Raw genomic sequence first — 20,978 nt, forward strand, 5'->3', positions numbered from 1 at the left:
TTGGGAGTGCTTGCTTCCTTGACAGCAGTGGGAGCTCTCCCTCTTCAAACACTCAAAAGTACAGTAGTTCTCTGTTGCTTAAATGCAGGGTAGTGAGGAGAATAACAGAAATCTGTTTCTAGTACTCATGAGTTCTGCATGATACATGGGAATAGCATTCTTGTGGAAAAGTTGTGATACAATACCATGTAAAAAATATTAAGGGAGACTGGCTCCAGTTCTTGTATGATCTTAGTTTGAATTTGCATATTGGTTCTCTGCTGTTAGTGTTAGAACTGACTGTTTGACTCAGTTATGAGATCCATCAGTGATTTTATAAGGAACTGCTTCTAGTCCAGATGCATCTATATTCTTCCAATTGTGACCTTCATTTACATAGAATTGTATGCTGGACTGGAGAAGCTGCAGAAGAATTTTCTGATGTGGTGACAGTTAATGTGAGCAGAGAAGGAAGATCCAGGGAGCGATTCTCCTATGTGGTAAGTCATTTCCAGTTCTTGCCTGAGTCATTAAGCTTGAGTTTGGCTCTGGAAAATACCTCTGTTTTCTTTACTCATGCTAGGTAAATATTGTAATGTACAGAATAAGAAGGGCCTTAGAGCATGTTTTTCAACTATTACCTTTGAGTCCTTTTATATTATACACTAGAAACATTTAGGAGGTCTATTCACACCTACATTTGAAACTGGCCTAAACCTATTTTCAAAATAGTATACCATTTTAAAAGTAATTATTTGAAAATAATTAATTGATAAACTTCGTTAACACCCCAGTTTTCTCCTCAGTGGAGATCCAAAGAAGTTTGCATCATTCCCTTCTCCTCTGTTTTATTCTCACAATAACCCTGTGAGGTAAGTTACACTGATTAGCCCAACGTCAACCCAGCAAGAGTGGGGATTTGAACCTGAGTTTCCCAGATCCTAGTCTGACACTCTAACCGCTACACCATACTGGATCTCAATAAAGCATATACAGGGACCATGTCCAGATGAGAATGGCAGGCCTCTCCTCTTACGCTGCCACAAACCTCTCTCTCTTTTTTTCTCCTGCTGATCTGACCTCCCTCCAAGTTTTCCCACCAACCATCTTTAGCTCCAAAACAATGAACTGCTCTTTATTACTTCCAGAGTTAGGACTTCCTCAGCCCATTTATCTCTGTATATAGAATCACTGGCTGCTTGAATCAAGAAGGGACAGGTTCAGGGAGAAGGTGACAGTGACTAGAAAGCTGTATTCCTGCCATACTTACATAACTGCCAGAAAAGAAGAAAGTGTAGGTAATACTCTCCAAATCACTTTCCATCTTAACACCCTGTAGTTGGGGGTGGAGGGGGTGGTTTTCTGATTGAAAAGAATGATTTATATAGCATTGAAAATAAATCCACATTGCTAAAAAAGGGTGGGGAGGGGGATCTGGCATAAAAGCACTTTTCTAAGCCAACTACAGTTGGATAATATAATACCAATGTGTGTCATTTTGTGCCAGTATGCTGCTGTTGGTGCTGTTGTTTTCTTGGAGGAAGGGAATATAAAAATATGTATAGTGTAATAGTGCTTGTGTGTCCAAATACTTCAGGCAGGCTAAAACAAGATATCAGCGACCATCGCTTCAACCATTTGTGTCAATGCTACTGTGTTTGCTTTATGGAGCCAAGGTAGGCTTGCCTGCCAGCAACAGTTAAGAAAATTTTTTAGTGTTAGAAATAAACCAGTTTGGCTCAGCACACCTTGGCTGCCATGACAGCTATGGGGCTGTCCCAAACATCTTGAACCTAGCACGCATTGTTGATTGTATCTTTGAGTGGCAGAATTGATTATGCAGCAATGGAGAACTTTTCTGCATTTCCCCAAGAATGCGGACAACTATTTAAAAAAAAAATTTATTGGGTTTTTATAATATATAGGGAGGGATTACAAGAGGCCATAAGCATTTATGAGATTCACATACAAGACACATAATCATCCATCTAGATATAAAAAACCATTATATATGTAATTAGCACCCCATATACCTTCAAGATTCCCTTTTATTAATTTCTATACTTTTTAATCCACTTACTCTATAGCTTATATTTCTAGTAATTTTTTTCTTTTGTGCATATTACAGATAGATCACATTTCACCTCTTTTACCTTTTAATCAGGGATCTTAGATCCATAATCGTTCTAGGAGTGGGAGGTGGATATAGCAGAACATACAATATCAGCAGGACAGTAAGATAAGAGCAATTTTTATATTAATTTCCTCTCTTTCTTATATCCGTTCTGGCCATGCCTTCCAAACTTGTCTACTTGTATTTTCATAATAGTAAGGGTATAGAGGCCAAATCAATATTTAGTTTGAAAACATATATATATATATATATATATATATAGTTAAAACACAATTTTACCTTTTAAAAATAGTAACTCTTTCATCTATTTTATTTTTACCATCTGGACTTATTTACGTGGGTTTTCATACTCGTAAGGTTAAGAAGAGCAGGCGGTCATTTAACTTAGCCATTATTTTATATTTTGAGAACGAGTACAGTCTAACTACAATTAATAAACTCCAAAGACCCATTAACATAGACTATATGGTGTTATATAAAAAAGAGAAAATAAAGAAAGAAGGGAAAAGCTATTTAAGTAAAAGGTTGGGTCTGCATTAATGAGTCCTGATATGCCCTATGATTCTGATCGTTGTTTTTTCTTCTCTCTTCATGAAAAGTGGTACATCCAGTCCTTAATCCCTCTGTCCCCTTTCAGTATTGGCATGCTTGATTCTTTCCATGCAAATCTGCTTTTTCCTTCTTCTTTCTTCGTGAGACGTAGTACATCCAATCCCTAATCGATCTGTGCCACCAAAGGTAGATTCCCTTGTCTTCCAGCCATTTCTGAAGGAGATCAGTATGGATGTAGTTACTCCTCTGGTTGTTTTTCTGTTTTAAGATCCGCTGCATTCTTTTCTCCCCTTTCCGTGTTGGGATGCCTGCTTCTCTCCGTGCAGGTCTGATTCGTGGCCCCGCCTTTTCTTTACTAAAGTTTTGTATCTTGAAGGGGACGTCCTGATAAGATCGTCCATTTTGAAAAGTGTGTCGCAGACTAATTTTCCCCTAGTTTGGCTCCATTTTCCTTTCAGTTAAGTCTGTCCCTCCATAGATTTTTTCTGGATTGTGATTTCTTGTAATCCTTTTACCCTTTTCCACTCCCAATATTGCATCTGCTTTAATTAGTAACTCTGTCATTATTTTAGACATTTCTTGCAAACAAGCAAGTACCTCTTCTTACCAAGAAGCCATTTCAGAAAGTGGCAAAAAGCTTTGTTTTGGTTAATTATATTCAAAGATTTATAGCATTCCAGCAATTGCTGAGAGAGTCATTCCTCCCCCCCATCTCTGCCCCTCCCAGCTCGCTCGAGCAGCTGCATGTAGTTAAGATGGATTGCCCTGTAAAACCATGAATCTGTCCACTTACTTGATGGAAGGCTGTGGGGTCAGTTAAGCGCTCTTAGAATTGTTTTTTTATCTGTCTTGTTAACAGGGCTTTTTTCAGCAGGAACACGGTGGAACAGAGTTCCGGAACCTCTTGAAAATGGTCACATGGCTGGTGGCCCCGCCCCCTGATCTCCAGACAGAAGGGAGTTTAGATTGTCCTCCGCACCGCTGGAGCGGTGCAGAGGGCAGTCTAAACTCCCCTCTGTCTGGAGATCAGGGGGCAGGGCCACCAGCCATGTGACCATTTTCTTGGAGGGCAACCCACTGAGTTCCACCACCTCTTTTCCCAGAAAAAAAAGCCCTGCTTGTTAAGAATCTGCTTGATTTGCTGTGATTTCCTTTGGCCTGCTGGACTCCCAGTTTCACAGTTAAGTAGCCATGTTGGCTTCTTCTTTGGTCCTCGCTTCAGAACCAGTATCTGGGTTTCTGGAGGTTTGCCAGTCCCCCTAAGCTCTTCCACCTTGTTCCAGCCTGCATCCCCTCTCAGGGGGGAGGGCTTGGGGGTCCGATCTCTCGGCTCCCAAGGAACCAGGAAGGTCACGGTAGGGAGCTCATAAAACTCCCCTGTCGTGCTTTCACTGTCTCATTCCGGAAGTCAAGAATGCAGACAACTTTCTTAGAGAAGTTTGACTTACCACATCAGCAGTTAACCCTTGCCCTTCATGGTTTATCCCATTTAGATTAAGGGGATTGCCCAGATGCAAATGCTTTATTGAAGGAATGGATATCTCTGGCTGCCTGAATAAGATGGTCATGAACCACTTTCTGAAGATTCTCATGCTGGGTGATCTCATTAAACACAGTCTGGTAGCAGATATCACTTTGGGGCAACATGCTTGAGCTGGTGATTGCTGGGAACTCCAGACCTCGTTATATAAGACAGATTTTCTGGACCCATTGGCTTTAGGTCTGATCTTGGAACTGTCTTGGTGGCCCTTATGGTTGACCTTCACTGAGGGAAGACAGGAAGTAGGACCCTTTTTGTGAGCTTTTATGTTGCTTTATTGCATACTTACCTCTTGTCTGGAATATTGACTTCTTAGAGTTATTTTTAATTAACTCTGCTTTTTATTGTCTCAGTTGCTGTTGTTCCATTTTATACTGTAAGCTGTTATCTACTGTAATTGAATTTAAACAACATGCTACTGCAATTGTGTTAGTTATTTTAAACTGTTGTTTTTAACTATATATTAGTGCACTGTTACATTTTATGGAAACTTTTGTTAATTGTTATTCACTTCAGCAGTCAATAGACTGAGCGTACAGAATATAAATATTTTTTCAATAGAAGTACATTGGTTAAACTAGTGTTATGAATGATACAGTATATATCTACATCAGTACACACTCTGGGTTCAGCATATTCCAGTGAGGTAGTTATTTTAAATCAAAATAATGTATCAAAACAAAAAAAAATCTTGTGACTCCTTGGTGTCTAACTGATTAACTGACAGAGTTCATTCACTTCATCAGACACATGGTAATACATGAAGTATATTTTCAGAGTGTGTGTGTGTGTGTGTGTACTTTTGGTGTTGGTTCAGCATGCTTTCGTAAGGTTTTTAGGACTCACGATGTCATTGTTTCAGATAGGTAGCTGAAGGTATTAGTCTGCAGGAAAAGAACAAAATTCAAGACCATCAAGAATTCCAGTTTATAAGCTGTTGAGAGTCAAAGCTCCCTTTGTCTTTAAAGTGCCACTAGACTTGGATCTTGCTCTTCATGATGTTATTGTGTGAACATACCATTTAAGAAGTTAAAAGAAAGATGAGCCTGCAAATTGCCTACAAGAAGCCCTTCCTGTTGGTTGTGGAAATTTCATAGACGTACCAAGTCATTCCAATGTATATGATGCAGTGCATCAAATAAGAACTCAGGAAAGGAACAATTGCTGTCAAGTCTATTAATGGTGTCTATTAAAGAGGATAAGGATGCTTTAAAGTTTTTAATGATACTGGAGGAAATTAAATCTTCAGGAAACACCTGCAGTACTTATACCAAACAAAGCAGCAAAATAAAAATCAGTGGCTTCAGTTGGAAAACTTGTTTTAATGATTGATTTAACATTCATAGGCCCAGATTAGAAGACATTCCTAAGGGGGAAAAGCAAGCAAAGGGATTTCCCATTTACCACATTAGGGAAACATTTTGTAAATGCTTGCCTATTTGGTTGTTCTAGATCTCCGTTTCCCCAGCAGTTATCACAAAAGAGCAGATTACTGAGGATGAAGGCCAGGATGTACAGATTGAAGACCAGAATCCTCTGAGTTTTTCCATAGGCAAAAGGATTTCTGCTCATGGAGTGCAGCTTTCTCACCTCCTCCCTCCTTGAAGCATATCTTAAAGGGATCTAAAATACATTCTACAGTACTGCACCACCTCCACAGTGGAGGGATACACTATAGAAATGGTTAGGATCTAAACCTATATTTATAGGATGTCTGTATTGCTGAACAGTGCTACTGTAGGTTGAGAAACAAATTACATATCTTTCTGATGAACTGGTCTGTGACCCATGAAAGCTCATACTGAAATAAATGTTGTTAGTCCTTCAGGTGTTGCTAGTTTTTTTAAAAAAATTGATAATCAAATGAATATATCACCTTGACATACCCCCTTTTTTTTGGACCAATTTAGCTTCCAGTGGTGAAATTCATATCTCCATCAACTGGCCCTAAAGCAGGGGGGACCAAAGTGACCATCGTAGGGAATAATCTCCATGTGGGATCAGCACTGCGCGTAATGGTCAATAGCACAAAAGAATGCAGAGACCTCAGGTAAGTTCTATTCTCCTGAGTTTTGTGCTTTTGTTACTGCTGTTTTATTGGTCCTGCTGTTTCACCAGTTTTTATTGACTTGTATTCTTCTTGAATTGTTTTGATTTTTTTTCTAATAACCATTGTTTGATTTTTGTATTGGAAGGTAATTCAGAAAAATATACCAACCTTAAAGAGAATAACATGTAGGCTTATTATTATTGTTATTAGTCTGCCTTCTCACTGAGATCCAAGGTGGATTACACAATGCAGGTGAAAATACAATATGATCAACAGCTAGGACATTCACTGAGCAAGTACACTAATGAACAACAGTTAGAGAAACAAATACAATAGAGAATAGTAGCAGAAAAATTTTAAAGAAGCATAAAGCCAAGCACAGAGATGAAATCTATCTGAAACAAAACATAACTAATTTCCAAGGCAAGTTTAACAGCATATAAACTCTCTAGTAGGCGCATATATACATCAAAAATCCCCATCTGTACCAAGGTATATTTCTGAGCTATTTCTTATGAAACAGTCCTGTAACCTTGGTAATCTTAGCATTGTTTGCAGAAAGCCAGAAGCTTTCCCGACCACCTCTGGCAGGTCATTCCATAAAGTGGGGGCTACCACAGAGAAAGCATGTGTGCTGTTGATTTTGTCCAGCTGCAAGGTGGTATCTGTAAAAAAACCCTGACCAGTGAAGCTGTTGTGGTGAAATGCTTGATAATAAAGCAGTATGCATTATTAGGTAGTATAATGCTCATTGTAAAATAGGAATGCGGCCAATGGTCATATAGGCTAGGCTTGTATCCTGTGAACCCCATTAGCTCGTAATTCTCATCTTCAGTATGAAGTTGTGCTTTATAGCCCTGAGGATCTGTCCAATTTTAATCCAAGCTGGAAAAAACTCCTCCTCCTAGCTCGGAGGAACCACTTGCCCATGGGGTGCTGATGCTGCTCTGGTGGTGTTTGGGGGAGGGCTACCACTCTGCTTCACTCTTCAACTCTGTCTGCAGCAGCAGCAGTGAAAGGAAGACAGTGTGAAGAGAAGGTATTGTCCTGAGCACTGCTATGCCTCTGTTCAAGGTACCAGAGAGTTTGGGAAATGCACCTTTCCTCTCAATGTCCTTCAGCATTCAGGACCCCAGGGAGGAAGGTGAGTAGGAGAAGGAATCTTCTTCCTCTCTTCCTCCCTGCCACAGCCTGGGGGCAGGGGGGAACAGCCCTCCCTCCCTTCCATTACTGCAGCCACATAAACCGTAGCTGCCCACCATCTCCAGTGGCAAGTGAGTTGTTGGGATGCACGAAGAGTGGATGGAGAGCTCATAGTGAGGGCCCTGCAGTTTACAAGAAATCATAGCACTTTTTTGGGGGGGGGGGGAATTTCCCTGTGGGATTTCCCCAGCGTTTCTGATAGATTGCAGGGCCCTTTTCAATCCATGCTTATGTCCCTCACTGTTATAAATAGGTACAGACAGGCATCTGCCTCTCTTCATCTGTTTCACTCAGCAGCTTATTGTGTCTTTTCTTTTCTAGTCGTACTGACACTACCATTACTTGCACTATGCCAGGTGTGGAGGTTACTGCCACCGTGAGAGTCTGTGTCCAGTTTGAGAACAAGTCTTGCATCAATGATAACTGTACTTTCACATACGAAAAAAATCCAGTAATTACCAACATCAACCCCCAAAAGAGTCAGGTCAGGTAAGACATTCTTCTCCTCTCTGTGCTAACAAAGGTGGGTGAATCCTCTAGAAAAGGTACCAGATCTAGAAAGTTTTGCAGGCGTGTATCTATGCAGAAGAATGGTAGAAAGGTTCAAGACTGTATATTCACAGAGGCTTCATTTTGCCTTTGGGCTGAAATGATGAATTAGACATACTGCACTGTCATCAACTTAAACCAGCTCCCTGGTTTGAAATGGCAGGGACGAAAATTAGAGTACTGATGGAAAAGTGTGATTTGATTTATCACAGGCTAGAGCCTATTTTAATGTCTAATCGTTCACACTTATGATGGTGAAGAAGTGTCACTTCATCACCACTTATTTATTTATTTATTTCATTTATAGTCCGCCTTTCTCAGTGAGACTCAAGGCGGATTACACAGTATGAGATTAGTACAATCAGTATCAAGTACATTTCCATACAGTATCAAGGATTGTTTTCCATAAACAATGCCATAGGGTAAATTGATACAAATTTTAAAAGACATAACATTAGCAAAAATCCAATAAAGAGTCGAAAAAATAATGAAACAGAACATAATCAATTCTAGGACTGACATTAGACAACATGAAGCAGAGGTGGTTCATAGGAGTCCATATTTAAAGCAACAGATAATATGTAAGGCAACATAGTGGTGAAGTCTATGGTCCCTAACTCATTAGCAAAGCATGTGAGACCCCATCCCTACAATACAGCCCTCCCATTTGAGTAAAAAGCCTTTTTAAATCATTCGGTTTTGCATAATTTGTGGACAGCCAGGAGAATGGGGGCTCCCCGACGTCCTCAGGCAGGTTGTTCCACAGGGTAGGGGTCACCACAGAGAAATCCTGTGTATGGGCTGATGTAGATTTTGCCCATGTGCAGCCGGGCACCTGCAGGAGACCCTGTTCAGATGAGAGAAGTTGCCACAGTGGAACATAGGGAGGGAGGTGGTCCCGTAGGTATGCTGGACCAAAGCCATGCAGAGCTTTGTATGTAATAACCATTACTTTGAATTGAGCACAGTAACTGATAGGTAGCCAATGGAGTGACTGTAGGATGGGAGTGATGTTCATGCTCCTGCTTGCTCCTGATAACAGTCGAGCTGCAGCATTTTGCACTAATTGGAGCCTCCTAATTAAATTAGATGGGAGACCTATGTATAGAGCATTACAATAGTCAAGCCTTGATGTTACCATAGCATGGATCCAGATGGGCAGGTCAGCCATGTCAAGATAAGAAGCCATCTTCCAGGCTGGAGTGAGGTTGTAGAAAGCATTTTTTGCTGCTGCTTTTTTTTTTAGTAATAGTGCTGGATCCAGTATAACCCCATGGCTCTTAACTGAGTCTGCAATGGTCAGACGAACTCCATCAAAAGTGGGGAGTACAATATCCTTCAAGATCTCTGCCTTCCCAACAAGCATCACTTCAGTCTTGTCTGGGTTCAATTTCAATTTTTTGTTTTTCAACCATTTCACCACGGCTGTCAGGCAGCAGTCTAAGATTTCTACTGCATCCTGTGGGGACCTGGATAGCGAGATATAGAGTTGGGTGTCCTCTGCATATTGATGACATCCAACTCCGTAGCTGTGAATGAGTTCTCTTAAAGGTTTTACATAGAGGTTGAATAACATGGGAGATAGGATTGAGCCCTGTGGAACCCCACAAGATAGTTCCCATTCTGGAGATAGCTGATCTCCAATGACAACTCTTTGAGTCTGTTCCATGAGAAATTATTTAAACCAGTCCAGGGCACATCCTTTAATACCCGCTTATGTTTCTAAATGCCTCAACAGGATGGCATGGTCTACTGTGCAGATAAATCCAGGAGAAGCAATAAGGAGGCATGGCCTTTGTCTACATTTAGACAGAGATCATCCACTAACACTACAAATGCTGTCTCTGTCCCATGCCCTGCTCTGAATCCAGACTGGAAAGGGTCCAGAGCACTAGAGTTGTCCAAGAAGGTCTGGAGTTGGTCATCTACTGCTCTCTCAATCACTTTGCCCAGAAAGGGCAGATTAGAGACTTCACCCAGTGTTTTCTAGCTGAGCTTTCCTGAGTGGCTAGGGGTTACACTCTGGCTTTCAGGAAGAGGAAGGAGGAATGAGTTTGGTAGCCTACTGCGACATTTATGCTAAACATTTTGTTAAAAAGATCATTTGCATCTTCTCCAACGAAGAAGATGCACATTAGATTCAATTGTTCTGTTGGTTGATCTGAGAGATACTGCCTGTCCTCTGTTGTTCTGTATTTAAGGTTATAACTCAGTTTCTACAACCTGAGAATGTCATTTGGTGAGGTTCTGCTTTCTGTGCCCTTGCCATCATGTTTGGCAGGTGGCTACTTATGAGACCACTAAAATTATTCAGTGCCTTCCCCAATGAGGCACATCAGGCAACCTCCCTCTGGTTTAGTTTGTTAATGCTGAGATCGGATTAGATGTATGATGGTCTTTTATTTCTCATCTGGATTGACTTGGATCTCACTGACTTCTGCTGGTTGTTAGGCCATTTTTCCAGACCTTATCCTGGATGTGTGATGATAAATGTAGTTTAATAACGTATACTTGGTAAATGAGATTCTGTTGTGATGTACGATGATTTGATTAGATTTTATAACAAAATGGATGGAATTGTTTTAATAAATAAAAATAGTCAGAGGTCATGAAGTACTCTTGTTCACTGTGAATCTAGTTTTTCGCTAGCTAAAATCCAAATTAATAAGGGGAAAAGAATATTTGAAAGGATATAGAAATGCATGCAAATTCCACATTAATATCCATATTATTCTGATATGCCCTTACTGCTGGTACAGTTTGCAATTCTTTATTCAAAAGAACCTCTGAGGCCCACATTTTTTCATTTTTAATACATGTTTCCATATATGAAGCCTTGGGGGCTTCTTTTCCGTTTTGAATTTCTCCAAAAAGTTTCTCATCCTTACTTTCTACTGGCTTGAAATGTAACAATGTGAGATGAATGCTTAGGAAGTGCATATTAGCAACCAAGGCTTATGCAGTGTTCTTAGCAAAAACTGTAGTTTTATGATCACCAAGGCCAGAACCAAATTATAAGATGAAAGAAAAATGTAGGCGAATGAGTAATGGCAATATGTCCAGATTTCTGTGCCAGATGTGGTTTTCTATCCGTCTTATGACTGCAGTGAAGAACAGAACTGTATCTAACAGTGCAATACTAAGCAGAGTTATACCCTTGACTCCAAATGACTCCTCTCTGAAGTACCGAATGACAGATTTTGTCATATGCTACACTCAGATCAATTTTGTTCTTGTCATCAGGGTGTCTCATAAAGTATGAGAATGTCCTCTTTTTGCAGTTTTTAGGAATCGTTGGTTTTACCTCTTTTATCTTGTGCTCCAGCTAATAATTCTCAGGGGGAGATTCTCGCCTATCTGATGCTAGATAATGATCCAAATATAACCTTGTTGGTTGCTAAATGTCTGTATAGAATTCTATTAGTCGTTGCTCCAGATCATTTGATCATAGGAGCTCTGAAAAGGAAAGGAAGGTCTCCAAATGACTTAGAAGGGCATAACTCTGCTTGGGACTGTGCTGCAAAATGCATAGTAACTGCTTCAAAATGTAACTGTTTAAACCAATCAGAGAATCCAAACTCAAGCTTTAAAATAAATGTCATTTATATAATAGGTATACCCGTAGTACTGCTCCTGTAGAGCATCCAAGGAAGGCTCAGATTTTTGTACTGTGGGATTCCAAATTGCCACTGCACCTTTTCTTCGCCACTGTGCTCATTGGGGTGCTGCAGTTTTACTCATCCAATTGATCATTGGATCTAGTGTGATTTTTCTACAATGATCAAATACAATTCTGATGAAATTTTTTCAAACCAGCCATAGACCCAAACTGTGGCTTCAGAGAACCTATGAATCTGCATAAACTGAGGCTTTAAAGAAACCTAGATGACTTGTGAACACTCTGCTTATAAGAGCCCTGTATGCTAAAGCCCTGGTTTTGAGTGTCTTTTGGAGGCCAAAGGGATAAATCGCTCACTGTCTTTCTGAACTCCCTGAGGAGCCACCTGATGTAGCGATATAATTAAAGCACGTAGAACATGAAATGGTTGGAGTCATGAAAGGCCACATGCAGGGTAAAGCCTGGATGTAGTTCCTGGTAACCAATGGAGAGAACACTCCTCCTCCCTCAGCACCAGTGACATGTGCTAGAGCTCTCTCGTTATTTTCTTTAATTGGTTTCACATTGGTGGTGGCACATTTAGTGTTCCTCAGGCAGCTTGTAGGACAGGGGGAGCTGTCCAAACCTTTCACTGGTCAACTGCAAGTATTTGAAGTATCTGGGATGCTTGTCACTATTTGGTAATGTTGCTTTGAATTGGAGGTAAAATATATGCAATGTTTGTCTCTGTTTATGCTTGGTGATGAAATAATTACTTTGTTAATTATTAGCTTACTGATTTCAGTAAATTGTTTTCTTTAAGTCTTTTTGGGCAAGCTAATGAAACACGAGGCTTCATCTTGGGCCCAAACTGATCCACATCACGGGCATCAGTGATCCACATTGCTCTGGTAATTTGTAGTTGTCAGGCACAGGGGTGGGTGGTGGGTCATGCCAAGCCAAGGGTCAGGTAGGCAGAGAGTCAGAGATGGACAAAAAACCCATATGGTGTGGCAAAAAAAGGTCCAAGTGTTAGGAATCCGCAAGGCAGTTGATGGCAGAGGCAAGACTCAAGCTCAAAGAGGCAAAAATTAAGATCAGCAGAACTAGTTGCTCAGACTGAATGGCCCGGCCTAGCGGTAGCAGCTTTATACTTCAGGGTTCTTATTGGACACTTCAGGCAGCTGTTCCCAGAAGGAGTCATGAAGCCCCTCCAGGTAGGGTGTGCTTCCTCTGCTGACCATCTTGAGGAAGATGTTGTGATGCAGATGAGAATAGGCCACCGCTCTATCTGAAAATAAATACTTTTGATGGCATACTGAACCAAGGTCTAGAGCTGTTGGCCTCCGAATCTGAGTTCCAGCCCCATGGCAGCTGACAATAGTTGGGGAAAAGGTGATGTCACTGCAGAAACACTTCCCAGTAAAATAGAAAGGAAACGCTAGTATAAGAGCAGCTTTGCCCACTCCCCCTTTTAACTAAAGATCACTAAGGAGTTGGAACAGCGGTGCTTCCACTTGCCTTTTTAAAACATATGTTCTGGGCTTTAGGCAGTGGAATTCATAATTTGAGGCAGGGATTCCAAAAGTAGTATAAGCAGAGAAGCACTGCTGCATTTTCCTCGGTTCTTCCTGTGATTAGACGAGGATATGTGGAAAGCTAATGCATTTCCTTTTGGATCATTACAATATGTACATGGCCCCTGTTTCATACTCTCTAACAAAGAACTTTGAGCCTTCATGCTCCTGGATTTTAGAAAGTGTAAGCCCTGCAGCCATGCCACCTTGCTTTGTTTTTGTTTGGGATGAGTTGGAACAGATGGTTTGTGTTTTGCCTTAGGAAGGCTTATGTGATAAAATGGGAGAATTGCTGAGGTAGCATACTGAGACTTTCATGCTTGTTCCTGACTAGCTTGTCAGTAGGTAGAAAGTATTCTACCTGCTCACTGTCTAAGTAGATATATGTACAATAATGTGTGATTAATATTGTGTTTATGTCCCTCCACCTCCATCCTGCAGAACAGGACAGCTTTTGTGCATGATTGACTACAGTGTTTTTTTGCCTTTTAATATATATATATATATGTGCTGATGTTCTCTTCTCTAAGCCCAAGTCCCAAATGCTAAAGAGGTGCCTGGTACTCAGTGTATCCCCTGAAAAAAGCCCTAGATGACTGGGACAGGCAGCTTGGAAACTTCTAGAGGTGGCTGTGTTGGCTCATGGTAATCCATGGCCCAGGAGACTTGGACAAGATCCACACTGTAGCATACCAGCTTGGAGGCTGGTGACTGGGATAGGCCCTTCTTATCACATCTTTAATGCAGAGGTTTTAATGAGCCAGAAATGCATGGTTAACTGTACCAGGCTCCAAGCCACAGTGAGGTAACCTAGATGTAGGAGGAGATAGGCAATTTAGTCTGTGCTGCCTTATATATATTAACATAGGTGGAATGTAGTATGGTAGTTAAATGTTTAATGTATTAACATAGGTGGAATGTAGTATGGTAGTTAAATGTTAAGGGTCTGATTTATAAAGTTGTAGCCTATTATCCATTCAGGGCTGTCTGTCACTTCCTCATGTTTACATTCTAAAGGCTACTTTTGATGTCATGTCACCCAGGCACATTAAAATTATGTTCACATGTTCATATAAATCCATAACATACAGATACAACAGTGCTTTCTTCCATACTTATGAGCCCAGTATGTACACCAGAGAGCCCACCTGGCCAATGCTGGAGGAAGCATGCATATGCTGTTAGTTAATGGTACTGCTCTGTGTGCTACAGTACAAAGCTGCACCTGTTCTTCTGTTGGTTCATCATCCTACATGAGCAATCCCACACGGGAAGTACATGTGCAGTTCTCATGAATGACTGCAGTAGATGAGCACTTAGTAAACATTAGTTACAAGTAACTTTTCATTTTGTATATTTCCCTGAACAACATATGGCCCATTTCTCATCTGATATAGTACCTTTCTGTTTATTTCTTCTAAGTGGAGGCAGGATCATCACTGTGGAAGGAATTGGATTTTTGATGGCTCAGAATGTGTCTATGGTAGTACATACTATTGGGAAGGAACAAACGGTAAGTCTTCAACACAGGAAAAGAAAATACAGTCAATAGAGATGTAAGGTCAAATGGGAATGGAAGATGAAGTAGAGGTGCCACAAGACACCAGGGTGGGGGCGCGGCTGTAGCCCACTGCTGCCAGGGAATATATTTTCCTTAGTCATTAAAAGTAATACTTAGGTGTGAACATTCCAGTCATATACTGCAGTCCTGCATTGTGTTACATGCATTTCAGGATCAACTCGTGTTAATTGAGCAGCGTAGGAGCAGCTTTTGCATAAATCTTTTCAATGTCATTCTGGTACCATTTGTAAGAAATAGTCACATGTGCCAGCTGCTCAACCTGATGCCAGTGTTGCTGATATAAGTTGGACAATTGCATGCTTAATGAAGTAGAAGTCTCCAGGACTGGCATTGTTTTTTCCCCTCTGAATCTTTAGGATTTTTTTTTTATTTAACAAAATGTGTATCCTGCCTTTCTGCCCTCACAAGGGCTACCAAGACAGCTAACAAACATACTAAAATCACATTATAAAACCATTAAATCAACCAAAACATTATTAAAACATTTAAAAACACAGCTTTGAAAACATATGATGACATGAACACAACAATTAAAACATTTAAAATAAAACATTGGGCATGAAGGAGAGATCACTGAGGGTATACCAAACAAAACAAAAAAGTCTTCACCTGCTGGCAGAAGATGGCAACAGAAGGGGACCGATGAATCTCTTTGGGAATAGATTTCCAGGGGTTTGGTGCCACAACCAAGAAGGCTCTCTCCCAGATTGCCACCCATCTAATCTCAGAAACTGAGGGCACTCAAAGCAGGGTCTCCAAAGATGACCACAGTGGACAGGTAGGCAGTCCATCAGATATGTTGGTACCAAACCATATATTGCTTTAAAGGTCAGAATCAGCACCTTGAATTGTGCCCAGAAACAAATTGGGAGCCAGTGTAGATGGGTCAAGACTGGAGTGATACAGTCCATACGACCCACGCCACTCAATGTTCTGGCTGCATCATTCTGCACCAGTTTAAATTTCTGAACATATCTCTGTGTAATAGACAGATTTGTTATTGTTATAACTTGGGTGTATTAGTATTTGACGTGCATGCTTTTTTCCTGCTTTCAGAACTGTAAGGTTCACACCGACACTGTGATTACCTGCCCCTCTCCAGCTGCCTCCAACCTCACTATGGGGAGCAAGCCAGCACCAGTGGACTTCTACATCAATGGCCGCCTGTATGCTGATGACAGCCTGTCCCCCCTTGAACCCCCTGAGGATGCCATACACATTAGTAAGTTCCATCTGGAATACTACGCAGACCCCCAGTTCTTCACAGCCAAGAAGGAGAAATGGATCAAACACCATCCTGGAGAGCCCTTGACGCTCGTCATACATGTAAGAACATAGACTGAAAAGTCCAGTTAAATAAACAAGGAAATCAGTACAAAATATGATTGTATAATTTGACCAAGGAAGGGATGATATTAGTTATAGACCACAATGTACTGCTGCAGAATATCCTGAATACCATAAACTTCAAAAGCATTACCAGTTGAAAAACACCCATCACTGAGCACTCTACGCATTCTCTACCCTATTTCTCTCTCACAATGTTCATAAACAAGTTTATGATTTTTTAACATATATCATTTACTATGGAGAATTAGAAGATCAAAAGCTTTCCCACTAGCCCATAAGAGTTTGGGGCTCTGATGTGTTCCCCTTGGGGAAGTGGGAAGGCACTGGAAACAGAAAAGCAAAGCATGGGAGGGAAGCAGTTCATTATGCTGCCCTGGAAAAATGAAAAATGGCAATTGAAAGAACACGATTTGAAGTGAACAAACATATTGAGACTTGGAGTTTAGTAGAGCTTCAAGAAGTGACCATTATTGTAGATAAAGATGAGAAATAAAAGATAGGAATAAATAATGTAAATAAAGTAAATTTGAATAGGAGCTCAGATTGACAGAGGTTATTGAAATACTGTTTATTATAAGCCTTAAATTTTCCAAAATGGAAACACATATTATTTAATTCAATTAGTTTAATATAGTTAGTATAGTTTGGTGCATTGTAGTATAGTAATGAAATATATAGATCATGGTGTGTTCTGTGCTGTTGATTTGGAGGTGGAAGGGGTATAGCGGTAAATATTATTAAATACTTTATAATAATATTTTTGGTTTAATAGTAAGACACGGTGGAAGAGAGGAAATGTCTCTGAGAATGGTTGTTGTGGGCTTGAATATAATATTCAAATGATGTATAGTGATTGTGCTCTAGATAATCTATATAAAGGGTGCCTTAATCTTCCCCAGTGTAATGGGTATTTCTATTTTTCCTTATCTTTTTTTTCTGTATCTCCTTTGTTGTTTAGAAAATAATTTTTTTTAAAAAGAAGTGATCATTATGGGGAGAGCTGCAGTTATTCAGTGAGATAATCTCTCTGTTCTTGTTTTGGTTTTCATAATTAGAAAGAGCCTGACAACCTTGGTCTGGAAAGCAATGAGTATGAAGTTAAAATTGGTCTAATTTCCTGTGAGATACAAATAGTTTCAGACAAAGTCATTCACTGCTCTGTCAATGAATCTTTCAGCACCTCAGAAAGACAGCTCCCTGTTACGGTAAGTGGCAGAAGCCTGAAGGCATTTACCGTCATGTATGTAAACTGCCTCATAGCCTACGTGGGGGAGGGGTCGTGGTTTGGTGGTTGAACATTCATTTGGCATGTAGAAGGTCCCAAGTTCAATCCTGGCATCTCCAGTTAAACGAATCAGGCAATAGGTGATGCATAAGACCTTGACCCAAGACTCTGGAGAGCTGTGCTGCCAGTCAGAGTACACAGTGTTGAACTTGATGGATCAGTGATCAGTATAAGGCAGCTTTGTGTGTTGATCATGTTGATCACATGAGGTCATGTGGCAGACATAGAATCAGGCTTCCATCATAATACCCAGTCATCCAGTACTGAGAATTCCCACTTTCACTTTTATGAAAGAGCAAGTGTTACGTCTTTTAGATAATGTCAGCTCATTGAACACAATGTCTGCTAGGAGCTCTAATGGGAAACCTGAAAAGAGAAAACCTGAGCATCATGCATCCCATTTCTCTTTTCCTTTAACCGCTGTACTGTTTATAGCTAGGATGGAGTACCCAACCGACTGTAATTTACAACAGCTCTGAAATTTATGCTGGTGCTGTTTGGAGTTTGTATCCAGTCAATCAAATATGATTTATTTATGATTTATGCATTGAATTAGATCCCATCACCTGTGAGTGGGAGGGCTGGGGATCTTTCCTTTATCCCCCTCCTCCCCAGCAAGCTTTTTTCTGGGGTTGAGGGACTTGCATGGACCATTAACAACTTGGGCTGGAAGGTTGCAGTGTGGAGGGGGAAGGTGTGAAATTACGCTGTCCTCCCTCTTCTGTCAGCAAAGCTGCACTGCCAGAACAGGCAGGCAGGAAGTTTTTGCCCCCTCTTCACTGCAGCCTGGGACCCCTGTGGCTATTCGTCCATGCAGGCCCCTCAGCCTCAGGAATCCGCTTTCCTGGGTTCAGAAAAGATTACCGGGGAAAAGGGAACATGGGAAATACCCGCATGTCCACCTCTATCAGAACCATCTGCTGATGGATCTTGGATCCTATTCAGTATCTGTATGGTTTCCACGATGGACTTGGTGGTCAGTGTATTCACAGAATTTTGCAAGTAGTAGAATCCTGCTTTTTAAAATTGTGGTAAAATAATGTCTGTATACTTAGTCATATAATAACATATCAGCAAATTCTGGTAATATGGTGTTCTGAGGTAGCAGAATGAACTGTTATAATGGAAATACTAGACAGTGTATAGAAACTGACAGGAGATAAATATTTTTAGTGGTAGACATAATTGTAGAGATCACTTCAGCATTCTCTCCCATGAACTGCCCATAGTAATTCGAGGGGAATAGGAAAAGGAGAATTAATTTGGACATTATAGCCATTCTTGCAGAAGCACACTGTGAACAGAAAGATTGAGTGAACCTCCATGGCGTTTTTTTCCTCATAAGAGTGAAACTTTGCCATTCGCCTGTGTATGATAAAGGAAGACTGCACTTAGGCCAGCTGACTTGTAGGGAAAACTGTAAGTGGGCATCAAATGGGAACACCAGATGAGGATTTTGCCCTCTCTGGCATACCATCCCTGTGTGTATCGTATTCCATTTTTCCATAAGAGCAAATGGCAACAATTCCTTTATATGGTAAAAAAAAAAGTATAGGAGTGGCCAGAGGGCTCACAGGGCAAGGGAGCTACTCTTCTTCTGTCCCCTGCTGACTCCGTCATCTGGGATGGAACACATGCTAGTCTTCCTCGCAACTGTGGCTCAGACTGCAGCCCATTTGCTTTATCTGGGGTTCCTTTTCTTTATCATCCTAGGACTTAATGCTGAAGTGTGGCAGAACCTTAAAAAGAGATACAGATCACACAATTGGTAAGGGAAGAAAGACAGGAATTGATCTGCAGGCCAAAAATAACAGGAGCCCATTAATGAGAGTCTGGTGGGTTTGTATCCAATTAAGAAGCAACTGGATCTGCTGAGGGCAAATCAAAGTAAATAGGTATAGGATTGAGCAGGATTCCTAGTGGCAATAATAGAGTGTAGAACTGCAACTCATGTCTATCACTTCTTCCTTTCCACAGAATTTGGTAGCACTGAATAGTTTACTCAAGTTGGCACTCTTGCTGTTGCTTTCGGCAGAAGAGTGAAAGTTGATGTAATAGGTACTGTTGTAGTCAAGGGAGAGGTGTACTGGTGAGGGCGGGGGGGGGCGGCATTGCAAACTTTGGTCTGTTCAACAAACAAGAATTCTGTTCCCAGGACTGACTTATGTATGTGTATTTTTTCTATCTCCTCATCAATATATACACCTGCAAAAGACAGAGTCTCGGGTGTTGATATCACGTTCAGGGAACTTTTGCCATTCTTTGCGAGCTTTATTCAGTGTCCTGGTTTGCATTTGTACTTTTTATGAGTCTTCATTCCCCCCCGCCCCACTCACACACGCACTGTGTTACAAATAATTATATTCCTTTCTTTTACATTCTATATGTCCCTTGGCTTTTTATGAGGAAGTTTAAAGCTGTTCACACTTTGAGACAGGTGGAGAGATTCTATTCAAAGCCTGACAACCTATAACTTTCTCTTTCCTCACTTCCAAATCCCAGTTGTTCTTTTTCCAGTAAATGTGTTAATATTAAGTTGGCAGAAATACATATGGCTTTCAGGGAGAGAGGAGAAGCCTAGCGGGACTTAAGAAGCCTGTGGCCAAATCTTATCCAGAAGTCGTTTTGGATGGAAACTTCTCCATGCAGTATAAAACAGTGCTTGTCACACTGTTTCTGAGAGTACAGTGTGTTGTTTTTGTTGCTTGTGGTTTTTTAATACATGGAATTCCACTGCAAAAGCAAACAAATACAGACAGAAGTAGCAGTGCCCTGATATTTTGACCCATTATTAAAAGGAGCTATGAGAAGGAGTACGTTCTAATTTTAATGGAAACTTACCATTAAAGGGCAGAAGTGAAGGAAACTTTTTGTGATCTCTTTTTGGAAACCATGCATTATAGTATAATATAAATTGCTTTGTCATGAATAGCATGCTGTCAGATATCTCCTATCAAAGCCCTTGGAGTAAATTGATTGAAAACCGTGTTCAGGCCTTGGGTATTAACCCTTATAATCTGAAAGAACAAGGGCCTTCAGCAGCTCTTTCATCAATCTTAGGTTATCTGAGTAAACTGGATTACAGAAGTACTAGGATAAGAGCACGTAGAGTATGCTCACCGATATACTTGGGTTTAACATTGCCACAATCTCTTCCAGCTTATTTTGATTTCCTGACAGTTCCACGTTATCGACAATTATTTATGTTAGCCAGATTGAATGGCATTCCATCAGGAGAGTTGCTGGGACGCTTGAATAGGGTTCTCTATTCTGAGCGACTCTGCCAATGTGGCTCTGGCCAAATAGACGCTCTTCAACACTGTCTATTTGAATGTAATATTCTAAACGTGGTAAGAGACGGATTAAGCCCTCTATCCAGGACTTAGGAAGTATAGAGGACAATTTGAGACTCCTTTTAGCAGGGGTGGATTTTAATACCACTTTAGCAGTAGCCAAGTTTCTCTCCCAATCAGTTAAGGAAAAAACTTATTAAAGTTTTAATACTATACAGATTATATATTAAAAGACTTTTCCCTATTTTAACTCTAATTCTAGTGTGGCACTGCTCAGAGCCGAATA

General features: G+C 40.6%; 1 protein-coding gene across 1 annotated transcript in view; it reads left to right on the plus strand.

The window, feature by feature from the left end:
* PLXND1 (plexin D1) overlaps positions 1-20,978 on the plus strand; it is a 216,653-nt gene that overhangs the window by 113,294 nt on the left and 82,381 nt on the right. The window contains exons 14-19 of the mRNA XM_054975821.1: positions 380-479; positions 6,116-6,255; positions 7,780-7,947; positions 14,605-14,695; positions 15,821-16,090; positions 17,170-17,319. Of these exons, the coding sequence (XP_054831796.1) occupies positions 380-479; positions 6,116-6,255; positions 7,780-7,947; positions 14,605-14,695; positions 15,821-16,090; positions 17,170-17,319 (919 nt within the window). The remainder of the gene's footprint in view (positions 1-379; positions 480-6,115; positions 6,256-7,779; positions 7,948-14,604; positions 14,696-15,820; positions 16,091-17,169; positions 17,320-20,978) is intronic.

Source organism: Eublepharis macularius, chromosome 4 (genome assembly GCF_028583425.1).
Source record: "Eublepharis macularius isolate TG4126 chromosome 4, MPM_Emac_v1.0, whole genome shotgun sequence".
Taxonomy (NCBI): Eukaryota; Metazoa; Chordata; class Lepidosauria; order Squamata; family Eublepharidae; genus Eublepharis; species Eublepharis macularius.